The sequence below is a fragment of the Panthera uncia genome (genome assembly GCF_023721935.1).
Source record: "Panthera uncia isolate 11264 chromosome B3 unlocalized genomic scaffold, Puncia_PCG_1.0 HiC_scaffold_1, whole genome shotgun sequence".
NCBI classification, from domain to species: Eukaryota; Metazoa; Chordata; class Mammalia; order Carnivora; family Felidae; genus Panthera; species Panthera uncia.
Window position 1 is genome coordinate 36,712,552 of NW_026057582.1, and position 18,236 is coordinate 36,730,787.

Consider the following 18,236-nt stretch of genomic DNA (forward strand, 5'->3'; position numbering starts at 1 on the left):
CGGGGGAGGGGCAGAGAGAGAGGGAGATACAGAATCGGAAACAGGCTCCAGGCTCCGAGCCATCAGCCCAGAGCCTGACGCGGGGCTCGAACTCACGGACCGCGAGATCGTGACCTGGCTGAAGTCGGACGCTTAACCGACTGCGCCACCCAGGCGCCCCTCACATATACCATTAAAGTATTTCTAAAGTATTTTTTTCCCTAATAAAGGACTAAATTTAAATAGTATTAGCATGAAATTTGGCAGCTTGTCAAGTTCATATACCACTGCCTTTCTCTTAGAAGATGTACATTCCCTTTCATATAGAAGTCACTGTATGGAGGTTCCGCAGAGGGGGAGGAAACCTTCATGCACGTACCAAAGAAAAGTTTGAAATCCTTTAAAGAAGAAGTAGGAGGGGCACCTGGGTGGCTCAGTCAGTTAAGCGTCTGACTTAGGCTCAGGTCACGATCTCATGGTTCGTGGGTTCAAGCCCTGCATTGGGCTCTGTGCTGACAGCTTAGAGCCTGGAGCCTGCTTCAGATTCTGTGTCTTCCTCTTTCTCTGCGCCCCCCCCCTTCCTCTCTCTCTTAAAAATAAACATTAAGAAATTTTTTAAAAAGTAGAAGAACATGGGAAGACTAAATAAGAACGAAAACAATTTTCCTGAGGCTCTTTCTTGAGAATGTCATATATCTTTCAACAGCAGATTATTGATTTTAAGAACCTTGAAAACAAAAAAAAATGTGCATTAAACCCTCTGAAGTCACCATTTTCAGCTACTTTGCTTAAAGGTTGTAGGGTGTCCACTTACAAAGAAATAGAAAAATAGTAACAACTTTTAACGGACAAATAGATCACTCTGCGGGCTGATCCTTCTCACCCTCAGTATGCTTTATTTGGTGCTTTTTCTCTGGGCTCTGAGTTAATTGTAGGGTTTGTGGGAGTAAGCAGACATTGGCTGAAAATTGGAGCTAAGTGTCACTGTCAGTAGAATAGAAACTCTTTTCCTCCTGTCACAGGGAACAGGCATTGAAACTGTTCACGAGGTGGTAAAAGATGGAAAAGCTGAGGCAGTGATGTCATCAGAAAGGAAAACCACGGAGAGTTTACTAGCTCCTTGTGACACTGAAAGCAAACAAAATGGGTTCTCAAATGTTGTGTAGATGCTTTGAAAGTCATGTTTCTGTTTGTTTCTGACTTCCTTCACTCCTTCACCACAGTAAGCTCCAACACTTGGACATCTAACCCTTGAAAGCTTGGAAATCATTTGAGGACCCACATACAGAACTAGGCGTGATGTGAAGTGATTTCTTTTCCTGTGTAGATTACTATAGTTAAGGTTAGTTGATGATGCAGTAGGGTCCGAAATAACTCATGATCTCTTGTAAGTATTCCAGGACTCCTATAGCTTAGAGCCTAAGATTCTCCCAGGATCCAGAAAAATCCACTGAGTGCTAGACTACCCTGGAATAGGATGTCTTTTGTGAAACTGAAATTCAATCTATGGTAATTGCTGAGGTTGCCAAATAGGATGTCTGGCTAAAGAAGCTTTTAATGTGTTAACTGGTAGGAACTAAATGAAGCATAAAAGTCATTCAGGATGATTTGTAGTCTATTGCATACTAAATCCTAGTAAGACTAGTGGATCTATTACAAGGAGAGGGTATTCAGTACTGTAAAACACAGCGATCTCTGGTAAACACAGGGAACCAAAGGTCTCCTGTAATACCAAAACATGTTTATTTAAACCTATGGAGCCGAGATTAATTTGGGGATTTGAAAAAATCTGGTATTTTGAAACTCTTAACACAATATTATAATACAGATAAACCTGGGAATAACTTAATAGAGGTTTATTAAAATGCTGGGAGAGAAATGTAGTACTCTCATATTGGTGACTTCAGTCCTTTACATTAGTCCGATTGACCTAACTTCATTTAAATAACAGGTGAAAAAGGAAACAAGATAGAAGACCTTGAAAAGATTTAGTTTAGACTTTTATATCCTGTTAGGACTGTACCTAACTATTTTGGTGAGATCTCCATTCCTACCAAACCATTACAAAAGCTACTGTGTGTCAGCTATGGATTTGAAATGCAAGTTATTCGCGATTGATGTAAACTGAATTTGTGAGAAGCTACCCATGAAAAATGGGGAAATACAAGGTCAGGTCTCTCTGAAAGGAGCTGGAAAGAGCTGGGTGTATTATATGAAAATTTCCTCCACTTTCAAATACATTAAGAGCCATCATTCTGAGGATGATACTACTAAGGATTTTTCCATCTTTGCTGAGCTTGAGTGAAAGTAGCTTCGATCTGCTGCCTGATGGATTCCGTTTATCTAAAAGGAAGGACTTGATAGGGAGAATTATTAAGAGGGTAAATGAACGGAATGAATAGCATTAAACCCCTACAGTAAAGTTTGTGCCTAATATTGACACTTAAGATTTAACATTAATCCTCTCTTTTGAAAAGTTCGGTTAAAAACATATTTACTGTTGAACATTCTTAAGGTTCGTATTTACCAGCTTGAACTATGGCAAGTGTCATGCAAAATTCATTTTGGTTGAGGAAAGAAGCATGTAGGGCTCACAGTACATGTGTATCCAACATGAGCAGAAAGGAGTCTTGGGGCGGGGGGGGGAGAGAGAGAGAAAGAGAGAGAGAGAGAGAGAGAGAGAGAGAGGCCATAGCCAGTTTTCTTCTAATAACTCTCACTTTGACAAGTATAAAATGCCTCATTATTTTTTAGAGGTCTATTTACTTATTTTGGGAAAGACAGAGTGCACACATGAGCAGGGAAGGGGCAGAGAGAGAGGGAGAGAGAGAATCCCAAGCAGGCTCCGTGTTGTCAGTGCAGAGCCCAATGTGGGGCTGGATCTCATGAACTGTGAGATCATTAAAAAGCCTCATTATTAATATATACGAACATGTTCATTGCATTTCTTGCAAGCATATCAGCTGAAAATTAGTATACTTTCTAGCTACTGAATGATTACATTTTATAAGTATCAATCATAATTCCTAGGAGTTTTACACCCGTTATACATTTAGGAGATGATCGACTCACTGTTTTTCCTCATAACTAATCTCCTATCTGAAAAGAATGTTAAACAGCACATACTTTAAGGAATTAAGTTTTTCTTTTTGCCTCCAGTACATAACATCCTGAAAAACAGAGATAAAACAGAAATGCTTTATATAAATAGGAAAACAACTTTTTGCCTAGTTAAATCACTCAGAACTCACAAGATTGAAATTTGACCAGAACAAAATCTTTTGGATTTTTTTTCCCCAAGAAAAATAAAATTGCTTTATAAGTTCTAAACGAAGCCAATACAATATTTCTGAATGTATGTTTATGATGCTTAGGATACATCCTTTTAAGATGTGAGAAGATCAAATTTCAACACAGAAAATTATCCTGACTATTCACACAGAATGCTAACCTTAGTGTAAGTGCAGTGGTTAACACTGTGAGACTTTCAGGTGTCATTCATTCATTCATTCATTCAAGCAATCATTCAGTAGACATTTCTGAGTGTCTATTGTGTCCTAGGCTCATTCCCCAGCATTGAGACATAGAGTAAACAAGACAGAAGGAAGCTTGCCATTGTGAAGTGTACATTCTAGAGGGAGACAAGAAATGGACAATTAAATAAATGAGATAGTAACTACAGAGGAAATAAGTAGGTCTCGAAAGGAAGCCCAATTGAATCAGAGTGGTTTGGCCTCACTGAAGAGATAACCTTCGAGCTGATAGGTTGGAATCCTTTCTGCCCGGTGAAAGGAGACTTTCACTACCTAGAGATGACGTGAGGCCCAAAGAAGATAGCAAAATAACCCAGGGCTTGCTTGGCACATATTACATACTTAGCTGAATAGCATTAGTGAATTACTGTTTTTATTAATCAACTGTAGACATGATTGCAAAAGAATTTGGAGGCAATTTTGCTCCCTATGTTGCATTCTGCTCAGGCCTCACAGAACATCGTTTCTCCCCTGTTGGCAAGGAGAAGCATATTCTGAGGCTTGGCTTACGAATGTGTATTAGAACAGCTGGAGAAACTCCAAAGGAAGACTTGGTCCCCACTAGCAGCACTGTTTGTCAACTGGTTGACCCAGGAAGGGTGCCTGAGCCCCAGTTCTAAAATTTCTGCCTCCCCCATAATTGACATGCTATCTCTTTCGGGAACCAGATTCTAGCCCAAGAAGTAGCCTTTCTGGACTCTCAGTGATTGCAGTTTAAGAGGTTTTCCATTTTTGTTTTTTCTCCTTTTTCCCAAATGTAGGTCAAAGCATGAAGAACAGAAGGATTGGCCAAGGGGAAACAGATGTTTATGTTCATTTCATAATCGTAGGGCTGGGTGGATATGGAAGAACAATAAATAGTGTCCAAGACATGCAGAGCTGCACCAAAAACCACCCCAAGGGTCCCAGGCTCCTTCCTGTTTTTCAAGACCCTTTTGCTTCTTCCCACGAGAGGAGGTGTTCTCTAATTTTCCCTCGATGAGGCCACTGAACGTCTTCCAGGCTGATGGTTGTTTTACAGACAGCAGGCTCTATGAACAGAGGTTCACGGTTGTGGGGCCACGTCAGTCACAGCCCAGGCTTTTCTCCCAGCAGCTGGTGCTGGGGCGCCTCAGTTTGCTTAGTCAGCTCCCTTTCTGCTGTTTTACAATTTCTACTCATCTCCGTTCTGAGCTCGGAGGCTCCCCTCCTCACCCCAGCCCTCTCCCATCAGCCCTTCTGATTCTCAGCCTTGTACGTTCTCTTTCTTCCACGGTCTCTCCGAGCCCCAGACTGAATTCTGAGGGCATATCTTTGATGAGAACACTCTAGTCCTCATTTAGGAATTTGCTACTTGTTTCTGAGAGGCTCTAAGGGCCTCTTCTGTTTTACACAATTTTCCCTGTTAGAAACTCCCAAGTCAAGAAATTATATATGTGGATATCTATTTTTAGGTTGCTTTTTAATGATTGATGTATTATCATGGAGTTATGCCTCTTAAACTGGATTTATAGGCATCTTTACAGTATAAAGAAAGGTTTTCTGAACTTGCTAAATTACATTAGATTGAACTACATGAACTTAGGAAATCCAAAAGATTTTGAACTGTAAAATGGCAGTTTAATAGAGTCCATCTAATAAGAAACACTTAGGATGCTTGTTGAAATTTATATCGACAGCTCTTTCTCTCAGTGGGTCTCATACAGCAGACTAAAACTATGGCATGGACTAAAGAATCTGCATTTTCAACAAGCAGGTTTTTCCGATGAGCAGGTACGTTTGGGAAATACAGGTATGTATTCTGTAGCTGAATAAACACCTAATTAAATATGGTGCTTAGGGCAATTCATATTGTTCATGTGGGTCTACTGTATTTAAAAAAAATTTTTTTTGAACTTTATTTACTGTTTGGGGGGGAGGGGCAGAGAGAGAGGGAGAGAGAGAGTCCCAAGCCGGCTCTGCACTGTCAGCACAGAGCCTGAGGTGGGGCTCGAACCCACAAACCGGTGAAATCATGACCTGAGCCGAAACCGAGAGTTGGACACTCAACCGACTGAGCCACCCAAGCGCCCCATGTATTTTTTTACTTAAAGTATTTTTTTTTTAATTTTGAGAGAGAGAGAGAGAGAGAGGGCATGCACAAGCAGGGGAGGGGCAGAGAGAGAGAGGGAGGGAGAGAGAATTCCAAGCAGGCTCCCTGATGTCCACACAGAGCCTGATGCAGGGCTCAAACTCAAGAACCATGAGATCGTGACCTGGGTTGAAATGAAATCAAGAGTCAGATGCTTAACTGATTGAGCCCCCCCAGGCGCCCGGCCTATTGTAGTTGACACGAGAAATGTCAACTTCATGATTATGGCAAAGATTACTAAGTGTCCGTTAGCATCTGCTCACTTTTTCTTTGGGCATAAAGCTAACCTCTCTCGTAATAATGTGTGGCCGAGGGTTTGGCTTCTCTCCAATGAGATGTGAACAGAAGTGGCGCATTCCACTTGTGGATCTGGCCCACACCGCCACTCCTGGCCTTCACTCCTCCGTATTCTGGGTACCAGCAGAGTCACAAGACAGAAAAAAGTTAATCCTTAATGGCCCCATGGAGCAGAACCATCTCATCAACCTGAACACTTGCCCAATCTGTTATCTGAGCAAGACACAGAATTCTCATAGTTTGAATCATTTGATGTTTGGGTCTGTTTGTTACAGCATCCTAGTCTATTGAGTGTGGTGTCATCATTACAAAAACCTAAAACAAATAGGGTGCTGTTGGCTGAGCTGTTAAGTGGCAGGTGGTAAGAAAACAGGATAGGCTGGAAAGACAGAGATCTAAGTTATCCTGTGGCAAAACTGTATTTTTGAAAAACTATTGTCTGTGAAGCCTGGAAGGTGAACAGTTCCTACAGAGCTTGTAGCATGTGAAGAAAAAATTGGGAAAAACCAGAACGTTCTTGTATGTTAATTGTTACTTACTGGGTTTAGCAAGGTGTTACAAGAAAGAAAAGAGCTGCACTGGTTGTTTTTTTTTAAGCAGAGTTTGATAGAACACAAATATTAATGGACTTACAGAGCCCCTCGAGTAAAATTGATTATTTTTGGATTCCACAAATTGAAGATACAATTCAAAAAGGATTTGGGGGCACCTGGGTGGCTCAGTCAGTTGAGTGTCTGACTTTGGCTCAGTTAATGATCTTTTGGTTCATGAGCTCGAGCCCCACATGGGGCTCACTGCTGTCAGAGCGACATCTGCTTTGGATCCTCTACAGAGGGTGCAAACTTCTTTCACTGCCAGCACAGGGGGTCTTCCCAACGTACGCCCCTCCCCCTGCCCCTCCCCCGCTTGTGCTTTCTCAAAAATAAATAAACATTAAAAAAAAAAAAGGATTTGAGCCATAAATGTCCATTTCTCTGTTTAAGCAAGAGAATCAGCTATGTGTCAAAGATCAGGTCCCTTGCATCTAAGCCTGCTGCTTCATATGGCCTCCCAGTAGCTATTGTTAATTTGAGAAAAAAGGGCATTGGCTACCAGAAGCAGACAAATGAAGACTGTTTAAGCATTACGTCTAAGAAAGACATACTTTGGTCTTGGATATGGTTACTGGTACACGGATATTACCAGAAACCTGGTAAATTTTTGAAAGAGTTGTGTGTCCAAAGAAATGCCAAACGTGGACTAGATATGCTTACAGCTGTGAAACAACACTGAGCCCCCCAAAACTGTACAAGCAAGAAGCAGGCTGTGAAAGTGTTACAGTCCCCAAGAAACACATGCGCCTAAAGGTCTAATTCAGATGTGTATCACAGAGGACGATGGATGAGGAAGAAGAACCTCCCAGACTTGAGCCAGGAAAAGCGGAGACTGAGGGATGAAGGAATTCCTCCCGGAGAATAGCATCAGGGTCAATTCAAGAAACTTCTTCCACTGCTAGCACAGGGAGTCTTCCCAGTGTTTGCCATCAGGATTCTGTTATTGCTATGTGCCTCCCATTTTTTCCTTTTCTTTTTCCCTTTTTTAAAAATGTTTATTTTTGAGATAGAGAGAGAGAGAGAGAGAGAGGAGAGAGAGACACAGAATCTGAAGCAGGCTCTAGGTTCTGAGCTGTTAGCACAGAGCCCGATGCGGGACTCAAACTCACAAATCGTGAGATCATGACCTGAGCTGAAGTCAGATGCTTAATCGACTGAGCCACCCAGGCACCCCCCCACCCGCCACCATTTTTTCCTTTTTTGAAGGGGTTTTGAATATTTTGGTTATTTCATCCCTGTTCCACCATTGTTTAAGGGGTGATTGTATAAATGGGACAGATATTGAATTTCCTATTGGACCACAAGGAGCCACATCTCCATCAAATGCAAAGAGCTGTGAAAAAAAAAAAAAGAGTTGTGTATCATCCGCAAACACTGGGCTTTGACCTGGTGCAGTGACAGCATGGGACTCTGGGCAGTCCTTCTTTGGAAAAGGGCAAGCTTGTTTTACGTGTGGGAAACAGTGTGAAAGGATATTTCGTGGATGGAGAGGCTGATACAAGTGGAGATAGCTGGTTCCTACCGAAATCTATTCTTTCCGCTCTTGGGCATGTAGGAAGGCTTCATAGCCCAGCCTCTTTCAGCCTGAAGTGTGACCTGGTGACTAAGTTACAAGGCCTATGGAGTGTGACTGGAAATGATGTCTGTCACTTCCAGTCTTGGCCCAGAAAACTTTCCACTGAGTCTGTCCATGTTCTTTCTCACTAGGCTGGTTGGATGCAGATAGCGATGAGATCCCAAGGGATGGCAGGGTCACAAGATGGATGGAGCCTGGGTGTCTAAATGACTAAACAGAGGAAAGCAGCCTCACTGACTTGAATTACTCGCCCAGGACCATCACATTAGCAAGAAACATCTGCCACGGTGTTAATTACATTTTTGGGTTAGCATACCCTAACTAACAGTGGCTTTTAGATTGATGTTATTAGCTACCGAACTCTACACTGCCTGTGTTGTTTGTTTACTGCTTCATGACCTCCACTTCCTCCATTACAAGTTATTCAACTTTGGGAAAATTGGTTAGTGTCTCCATGCCTGGATTTCCTCATCAGTAAAATTGGGAAAATAATACACCTCCCAGGGTCATTGTGAGGAAGCAATAAGCTGATGTGTGAAAATATCCCAAATATGCCTGAACCATAGCAAAGACTATGGAAGCGCATAGCGACTGTTATTGTTGTTAATACATATACTAGTGGCATTTCCGTTTCATAAGTAACACTACCGCACTTCTTGTTGGGTCACACATGGCCATAATGGGATTCATGCTCACCCTGGGAATGAAGAGTGCCAGAAATAAAAGCTGTCTTTCACAACCAAGACGAAACCGAGCAAATACACAGGAATCAGGTCCTTTTGTTTCATGAAAATTGGACACTTCCAAGAAGCTGGTAGACTTCAGAGCTTTCAGGAACAGTGCCAGGCCACTCTGTGACTCACAGTTGGTCTCTACTGAATTCATGATGGAATTATCCTGACTGTGTGACGGCCAGAGAGTTAACTGTTGGGATTCTGCTGACTCACCTAAGGGGTGCCATGGATTTCTGTATGGGGGGAAGTCAATTTTCAGCATAATATCAGAAGCTGTACCTTTACACCGAGAGCCTCCATCATAGACCCTTGCAATCTTGTGGTCAGGATTGATGAGGGAGACTGTTTCTGTTGACTTTTCTTTCCTGCCCTTTCCCGAGAGGCCTTATATTTGTCACCCACCTTCATGCTGCCTCTGTAAAACAGGCTAAGTGTCTCCAAAACATAAACGTCCAATGTGCTGGGCCATCCCTGAGCCAAATTTGCTATTTGGCCCACACGAAGTGGGAGAAATGGCAGATTTTGGAAAAGCTATTCCAGAAATAAAATACCGTTTACCTGAAGCCCAACCTCAATGGGCAGGTAGGTAGTAAAATTTATGAAGGGTTTCCTAGCCTGGAAGTGAAGGGAGTGAGGCCAGGCTATGTGGAACGAAATGTCTTGGTCACAGGGAGCCTGTCCGCTGAAGCCTGGACTGGTCTCCCTCCTTGGCTTGTTGCCAGCTAAAACTGGAATGCGGGAGGGCTGGGAATGGCAGATGTGGTGTCCAATGCTGAGGGCATGGTTTTCCTTGGGTCACAGAAACTTAATTTTCTTTATCCCTCTTCTATCTTTTTTTATGCCAAAGAGCATGCGGCTCATAATTGACCATCTCTGCAGCATGCTTTGCCTTTCGGAGTGTAATTTGCACCCTTGAAGCCTCTGAATGTGCTTGCTTTCATAAGCATCTCAGTGTAGACTGTGGGAGGAACTGTCTGTATAATTCCTGCCACTGCGCCTTTGGTGTGGCCTCCAAGGGTCCAGAAAAAATATCAGCTATACATTACATCACCTCAAAAAGAGACCTTGGGGGGTTGGATATCTATAAGACTTTGTGGGGTTTTTTTCTACGTTTATTTATTTATGTTGACAGAGAGGGAGACAGCACAAGTGAGCACAAGTGGGGGCAGAGAAAGAGAGAGAGAGAGAGAGAGAGAGAGAGAGAGAATCCCAGGCAGACTCTGTGCTGTCAGTGCAGAAACAAGCTTGGGGCTCAATCTCAGGAACTGTGAGATCATAACCTGAGCCGAAATCAAGAGTCGGCTGCTCAACTGACTTAGCCACCCAGGCGCCCCAAGACTTCATGTTTTTGAGCATCACTGCATTTAGAAGGAACAGAGTGAGTGATTCCACTGGTCCATTCATGTCTCCTCTTACACAAACTTCTTTTATATTTTCTTCTAAGGTTAAAATCCTGGTAATTCATTTCATAGTCCCATGAGAGTTGTTTCAGGCTTCCTTTTGGCTTACAGAGAATGAATCTCATCCATTCTCTAGAGACTCTCAGGTGTCTTCAGAAAAAACAAAAGAGAAACTCCTGAGTAAATATTCACAAATGGGCAGAACTATGTCACAAACCTTTATAGGCCTGGGGCTTTGCTTTTATTCACTTTCTATTATTTTATGTTATTCCTTCCTGCCCCTCTGTGGATTGGACATAGCTTCCCCTCTTGATCTGGCCATTAAGGCCAGGTGGTGATTGAGTCTATCTTGGACTGATCACCATTTAATTTGTGGAAAAATTAGACTGGACTTCCAGCTCTCTGTGAAAACAACTTTCTTTTACATCTTACTCAGCTGATAGAGCAATGAGATATTCCCTTCTTTCCATAAATCATGTTAACTTCCTGCATAGGTGCCTGGATTTGGAAATAGTGACTTCAAAAATGACTCTTGAAACACAGGTAGTTTTTGACAAACTCTAGGAGGGGTGGGCGACAGAAGAAAGAGCCACAGACAAAATCAATTCTAAGCCAGAGGATGATGGAAATGGTGAATGAGGTACACTGTGAACAGGCTTCAACCCGATCAGGCTTATTTGACACACCCATGTAGATAAACATACAACCCATGGACATAATCTAACTCAACATACAATCTAACTAAATGCAAAATGGAGGTGTTATCCCTATGTCATATGTTATGTGAAACATCACTTGATAATAATTTACCAGTGAGGGGGGCGGGGAAGGAGGGTGTGGCCTGTTGCAAAACTCAAAGTTCAAGATAAGATAAAGATATGAGGGAAGAAGAAATGTGATTGTTCCATGGTGAGCTGTGAAAGCTCTAAATGTTGTTAGGAATTCTTGAGTCATCCTAGAAGGGAGTAGGAAGCAAGGCCCAGAGATGTTTCTCAGGCTCACTTGTAGAAAGTATGAGTGGTCCTACCTACCTTCATCCCACTGCTCCCAATTTTTAGTCCTAACCCTTAGTTGAACTTGGGGTTACTCTGAAACATGTTCTATATATAAGAACTATAAGTCTTGGAGGGAGCCATCCAAAATTTAGGTAGGCTTTTAACTATAATGCATATGGAACAATTTTCAGCTCATCTGCTTCCAAATGAAATGTACACATTGCAGAGTTACATTATTCCACAGCTGTGACAATGGCCACTTAGGTCAAGAAAACTCAACGCTATGTTACAATTCCAGTAGAGATAAAATGATACTTAAAATGTGAACAAAATAGTTCAAAAATAGAATAAATGTAATTAATTTCCAAACATGTTCATTCCTAAAGATCGGACAAGCAGTTTATTCGTTTATTCAGCCACGTTTCAATGGGCCAGAAATTACCTAAGCACTGGAGGGACAAAGATGACTAAGACATACTAATTCATTTATGCAATAACTATCTATTGAGAATCTACTGTATGTTGGGCTCTGCTTTAAAAGCTGGAGACAGAGCAGTGAACAAGACAAAGTCCTTGCCCTCACGGAGTTTAAATTCCAGTATGGGATAAAAACAGCAACCAAATAAATGTAAGGGTGATGCCAGGTGGTGTGAAACGTTATGAATAAAGATGTAGCAGTATAAGTGGTTAAAGAGCGACTCTGTGTGTGTGTGTGTGTGTGTGTGTGTGTGTGTGTTTGTGTGTGAACGTGTTCAATAATGTGGTCAATCGAAGCTGAAGAGGATCTGGGGGAATAGTGTTAGGCTGGGGGAAGGGCAAGTGTGAGGTCTTCAAGGAAAGTGGGATATCAGTGTGTTTGAGGGATACCAAGATGGCTAGTGTGGCTAGAGCAGAAATACTGAAGAGGAGAGTGTGGCAGTAACAGGGACCAAGTCAAGTCATGGAGTGCCTTGTAGACCATGATAACTGACGGGGTCTGAGTGTGAAGGGATTGGAGGATTTGGGCCATGGATAGCCCCCCTTCCGGCTGTGTGGGGAACTGACAAGAGGAGGGCAAGTTTCGAAGCAGGGAAGTGAGAGGTGAGCACACTAGCTTAGATGAGAAATGAGGTGAGTTGGACAAGAGTGAAGCAATGTAGGTGGCGAGAAGTGATGGCACTTAAGATGTATTTTGAATGTTGCGCTGATCGGCAGTAGTAACAAAGTAATAACAGTATTAACAGAGTAATAACAAATGGTTTGAATGGAGAGGGTGGGGGGTATTGTCATAGGATGAAAGGAGTCAAGTGTAATACCAAAGTTTTTGTTCTAAGCAACTGGGTGGAAGGTAGTGGTCGTGTATTTGCACGGGGAAGACTAGGGGAGGAATAGATGGGAGGAGTTAAAGAATTTTGTTTTAACAGTTTGAGAAATTAGATGTTATTATATATTCAAATGGGCAGCTGGATATATGAATCTGAGTCTCAGGGCCAGAGATATAAACTGGGGAGTCGGTGGCATATAAATAATATTCAAAGCCATGAGACTAGATACAACCAACTTAGGCATGAGCAAAATAGGGAAGGGAACTGAGGGGCCGAACACTGAGGTGTGCCAACATATAATGGGGGGGAGGAGATGGGGCAGGCGGCAGAGGAGATGGACAGAGATTTGCCAAGCGAGGGGAATAAAAGCCAGGAGAACCTGTTATCCCAGAAACCAAGCAGAGAGATAGTAATTAGCCATAAAAAAAGCCTCCAAGCCATCTAGTAGATGATGACTGAGAACTGACTGTGGGATTTGGCAAGACACTACCCTCTCTCTCAGGAGCTCAGAGCACGGTGGGAGTGGGGAACACAAGGAAATAGACAAATTGCTCTGCATGGTTGAAGTCGTTCGTCTTCTACAAAGTAAACACCTTTCTGGAGATAGGTTGAAGATGGAACAAGGAGCTCTCCTTATGCAGTCAAGGAAAGATGCCTGGAGGAGACGTACATTTGGGTGGAGGGAAAATAACTAAGATTCAGAAAACGTAAAAAAAAATTTTTTTTCTATCTGGTTGTTAACTTTTTTTCATAAGGACTCATGCAAAACTGAGATTTCCCCTCCCAATTTAATATCCCACTACTATTACTCCATGCATATTTGTCAATTATCGATACATGTGATAACTGTATTATAAGACAATACATGCATTTAACACCATCCTACTCCATTTGACGGATACCACTAGAATTATGGTTTTCTTTGTTGGAGTCTTAGTTACATTTTAATTTCCTTTCATAACTGTGTGCAAGTGTAGAAAACTTATTCTTTCTTTTTTTTTTTTAAATAACTTTATTTATTTTTGAGACAGAGAGAGACAGAGCACGAGCAGGGGAGGGGCAGAGAGAGAGGGAGACACAGAATCCGAAGCAGGCTCCAGGCTCTGAGCTGTCAGCACAGAGCCCGACGTGGGGCTCGAACTCACAGACTGTGAGATCATGACCTGAGCTGAAGTTGGACACTCAACCGACTGAGCCACCCAGGCGCCCCGAGAACTTATTCTTAATAATAGTAGCTGCTAGGTACCTAACACTTATCATGTGTGAGGCACTGTTCTAAGAACTTCGCATGTATTATTTATTTTGCCTCACCAACACTCCTAATGCCTTTATGGTCCTTTTTTTGTCCATTTGTGATAAATTAAGGCACAGAAAGGTTAAATAACTTGTTCAAGGCCGCACAGCAATGGCAGTGCCCATGTTGGAAGTGGGCTGTCTGGCTTCAACGCCCCCCATCCTGATTGGTATGCTTCATACCCTTCTTGTTATATGTCCACTTTCCTGGGATGGGCCACTGTTATGGAAAAATCTTCAAGGGACAGGCTCTCTTTGACTTGAACTGCGTTTTTCTTCTCTTTACTTTTTTTTGTGTTTTAAGTTTATTTTGAGAGAGCGAGAGAGAGAGAGAGAGAGGGAGAGGAAGAGAGAGAGAACGCACATGAACAGGGAAGGGGCAGAGAGGCAGGGAGAGACAGAGAGAGAAAGAATCCCAATCAGGCTCTGCCCTGGCACACGGGACTCGAACTTACCAACCCTAAGATCATGACCTGAGCCGAAATCAAGAGTTGGACGCTTAACCAGCTAAGCCACCCAGGTGTCCCTTGAACTGCAGTATTTTAAAGACTCGGTAATTCAGTTGCTGCTTGTCCTTTCAGAATGGGCCAGTAGGACCCAGGGACAGGGTACTGGATACTTTTCCACATGGGGAAGACAGCATTAGTTCTTTGACAATTGACTGAAGGTTTTCATGTAACTGCATAAGGATTTACATTCAATTAGCTCATATATGGGAAGGGCAGTGGTAAAAGGAGCGTGTCTTTATGATGGGGAAGATTTCTTTATGAATGGAAACGTTCACTTCATTGTGACCCTAGATGTATGAGGCTCATGTCTTCATTTCCTTTATAACCTAACTGAAAGCCTGTGAGATGACTGTGTACCTAGAAAGGTACAGAGTGTAAATCAAAGTAACAGTGTTTGGGAATGTCTACTACGTGCAAAGTGTGGCTTTGGGTAAAGTGACTGTGATTTCCTGAGAGGTAAAATCATAGAGTAGCCAAAATCTTTAAGATGCTTCGATGTTCAACTGGGTGTTATACATAGGGGATGAGTCACTGGAATCTACTCCTGAAATCATTGTTGCACTATATGCTAACTAACTTGGATGTAAATTAAAAAAAAAAAAAAGATGCTTTGATGCTCACATAACAGTAAGTATATACACAATTGAAATATAAAATAACTTGGTCCTAGTGGAAACTGGTGGTAGTTCAGCCTTTGCTTGATCTCTAATATTTTTTTATAGCTTGACTTTATCTCTACAGTTGGTTTTGTCTTCTTTCTTCCTTATACTGGACTGATAATTAGTTCAACCAATAGATGGGGATCAGGATGCGTCATTTTCAAAAGCACTTAAGCCTCTCCCTTTAGTATATTTTGGGCCCTTCCTTTGATCTAAAAGTTGTTGAAATTAGGTACCAGCCAGTTTTTCTTTCCTGGCAGAAAGAAGGTGTCGAATAAAAAAAACCTTTGCTAAGAAGTTCACATCTTAGTAACTTACTTAACTCCCAGACCTCTTAATTTTATTAGTTTCTTTTTTCTCCGCATAAAAGTTTTCCTGTTCTCTTTATTCTGTTCTCATTAAAGTGTTCTTCTCTTGGCATAGTCATATTTTCAGAAAAACTTAAGGGAATCGGCATGAAAATTTGCTCTTAATTTTCACAAATATAGAAAAACCTTCTGGGAAGTGGATACTATTTTCACTGTGATTCTCTATCTGCTATGTAGTATTGTCATAAACCATGTAAATATAGGCGAAGGGTGGGACTTAGGTGATTGTTTAGCTGTGGAAAAGAAGCTACTTCCTCTAGAAAGAGGATTTCAAATGGCCACATAGCAAAGCCAACATTCACACAGGTTTCCTGTGTCACTTCCCCCCCTGCTGAACCTGACCCAAAGCCAAGGTGAAGGAAGGGAAATTTTCCTCTTGTGAAATCTCAAATCTTTGATAACTCACCAACCTGATCACTCTGTTGAAAAAAGTTGTAAAATTAGGCTACTGTAAACTTGAAGAATTTCATGAACTTGCTTTTGAGAAACAATAAGGTTTGTTTTGGAAATTAAGAGAAAAAGAAAATGGAAAAATTGAGATCAGTTATCACATTGACAAATACACCTACAGACTTTAGAACATTAAAAAAAAAACACCAAACAATTAAGTTGTGGCTACAGTATTTTAACTGTCATGCCTTGAAATATTTTGTGTCCGATTTGATCCTTTCTGGATATACTTTAAAATGATTCAAATTTTATTTTTATCTTCATTTTTACTTTAAAAACATATTCATTACAGATGTTTCTTTTAATTCAAGATACAGATTGCCTAATAGATATTTAAAATCTTTTAATACTCCCCCCATCTATAACCCTGGGAACATAAACGTACAATAGTACATCACCAAATGAATTCATTAGAAAAATGAGTGTTCTAATGTTTGTTAATCTTACCATTTCATTTATGAAATGGCATGAAGTAAATATATGAAAAGTGGCAAAAATACCTCTCTCACCAGTTGTGTGGTTAGTGGTAACTTTCTTTTTTCAATCAAATCGGACACAAAATATTTTAAGGCATGACAGTTAAAATACTGTAGCCACAACTTCATCGGTTTTGTTTTTTTTTTTTTTTTGAACGTTCTAAAGTTTGTAGGTGTACTTGTCAATGTGCTAACTGATCTCAATTTTTCCATTTTCTTACTTTTTCTCTTAATTTCCAAAACAAATCTTGTTTCTCAAAAGCAAGTTCATGAAATTCTTCAAGTTTACAGTAGCCTACGTTTTTCTTTTCTTTTTCTTTCTTTCTTTCTTTCTTTCTTTCTTTCTTTTTTTTTTTTTTTTGGTGAAAAAGTTGTGTTGCGATTGCACTACATTTTAGAACGTTCACATAAAAAGTTATTAACTCTTCAGGCCAACGTTGAGTAAGATCTCCCGCCCCAAAGCCTGGAGGAGCAGTTCAGGGTAGTTTCCCAGTGTTACTCATTTGATTGAAGTGGGGGGGAAAAGTTTTGGATACGAAGGGATGCACAAAGTGTCCTAAGAGTTGCAGCAAAGCCCTCGGCCGTGGGTTCCGCCCCGCTGTGGGGCCACCGCCGGGCCCGCGCCCATCAGTGCCCCTGGAAATCAAGCAGGCCCCTCTGCGGTTGCGGTGTCGCCGCCCGCATCTTCCCCGCGTGTGCAGGGACAGGCTCCCGCCCCTCCTCTTACCTGCATAGTGGTCGAACACAGTGGGCACATATTCCTCTGGGAAGGCGTCGTTGGCGTAGCTCATGAGCAGGCAGGTCTTCCCCACGGCGCCGTCGCCCACCACCACGCACTTCAACATCTTCTTCTCCTCCGTGCTCCTGCAGCCGCAGCCGCTGTCATCTCCCTCCTCGCAGTTCATCCTGGCGGCTCCAGCTGCTGTGACCCTGCAGCTGCTGTTCCTTCTCCTGCCTCTCCCAGAGCCCATGGAGCGCGGGAAGCGAGTGGCAGGCTCCAGATCACGCTGCCTTCCTTAGGTTGCCTTGGATTCCACAGACCTGTCCCAGGCGGCTGGCACCTGCCCTCGTGCTTACCATACTGGCCAAGAAAGGTGGCGCACGTTGGGGAGAACGATTAAAAGCACGTGTCCCCTTTCCCTACAGTTTGAGTTAAGAAACCCTCATTTTCTCTGAATTCTAGGGGCTTCCTGGCAGTCTAGAAATTTCAACAGCCCAAGGGTTTCGCTGTGCTCTTCCAGACGGCCGCAGTTCTGCTAATCTACCCCCCCTTTTCCACTTTACATCTAACATGGAGGAAAGCTGGGCTTTTTAATGGAGTTTTCCCCTTGCTTCCTCCAGCTTGCGGAGTATCAGGAAATCATGGGTTTCCTGCTGCATTCCATATTAGGCTCAGTGGGCTGGGGAAGGCTGCAACAATGGGAGCTCTGTGTGTGTGTGTTTGTACTTGCGGGGAACGCCGCCAGGGCATGGAGCGGGGAAAACACTAGGGGTCCCACTGCAGACTCAAGCTGTCAGACTTCCTGTTTCATCTGCTGCTGGGGAGGCTGTTTGCCTGGGGCTGGCTGGGAAGAAGCTGACGAAAGATGGAAACTGGAGAGCGCTGTCTGCCACAGAAACAGAGGGAATGGTTTAAGTGAGCAGAGAGAACCACACCAGCCGTTGTGGGATAACATATGACATCATCCCTCACTGAGTCACCAGAGAAAAGCTCTGCAAATTAAAAATGGACAGTTCTTCACGTACCTACAGGAGAAACCTCAAGCATTTCATCCCAGCAACAGAGAAGAAAACCTTCCAGAAGTGCATTGTTTCAGAGGGAAACGTTCTTATGGATCATAGCTATGATGTGAGCGATCAGGTTTATGAGCTGCCACATTTGAGCACAACGCTCCAGCGGGTATTCCAGACACAGACATCTTTATGGTTGTAGCACCTAAGAAATCAACCAGATGTGAGA

The 18,236-nt window shown here is 42.4% G+C and overlaps 1 protein-coding gene across 1 annotated transcript in view; it reads right to left on the reverse strand.

Moving 5' to 3' along the window:
- RHOJ (ras homolog family member J) overlaps positions 1-17,884 on the reverse strand; it is an 85,655-nt gene extending 67,771 nt beyond the window's left edge. Inside the window, exon 1 of the mRNA XM_049612656.1 lies at positions 17,004-17,884. Within this exon, the coding sequence (XP_049468613.1) occupies positions 17,004-17,247 (244 nt within the window). The 5' untranslated portion in view covers positions 17,248-17,884. The remainder of the gene's footprint in view (positions 1-17,003) is intronic.
- Between the last annotated feature and the right edge of the window lie 352 nt (positions 17,885-18,236).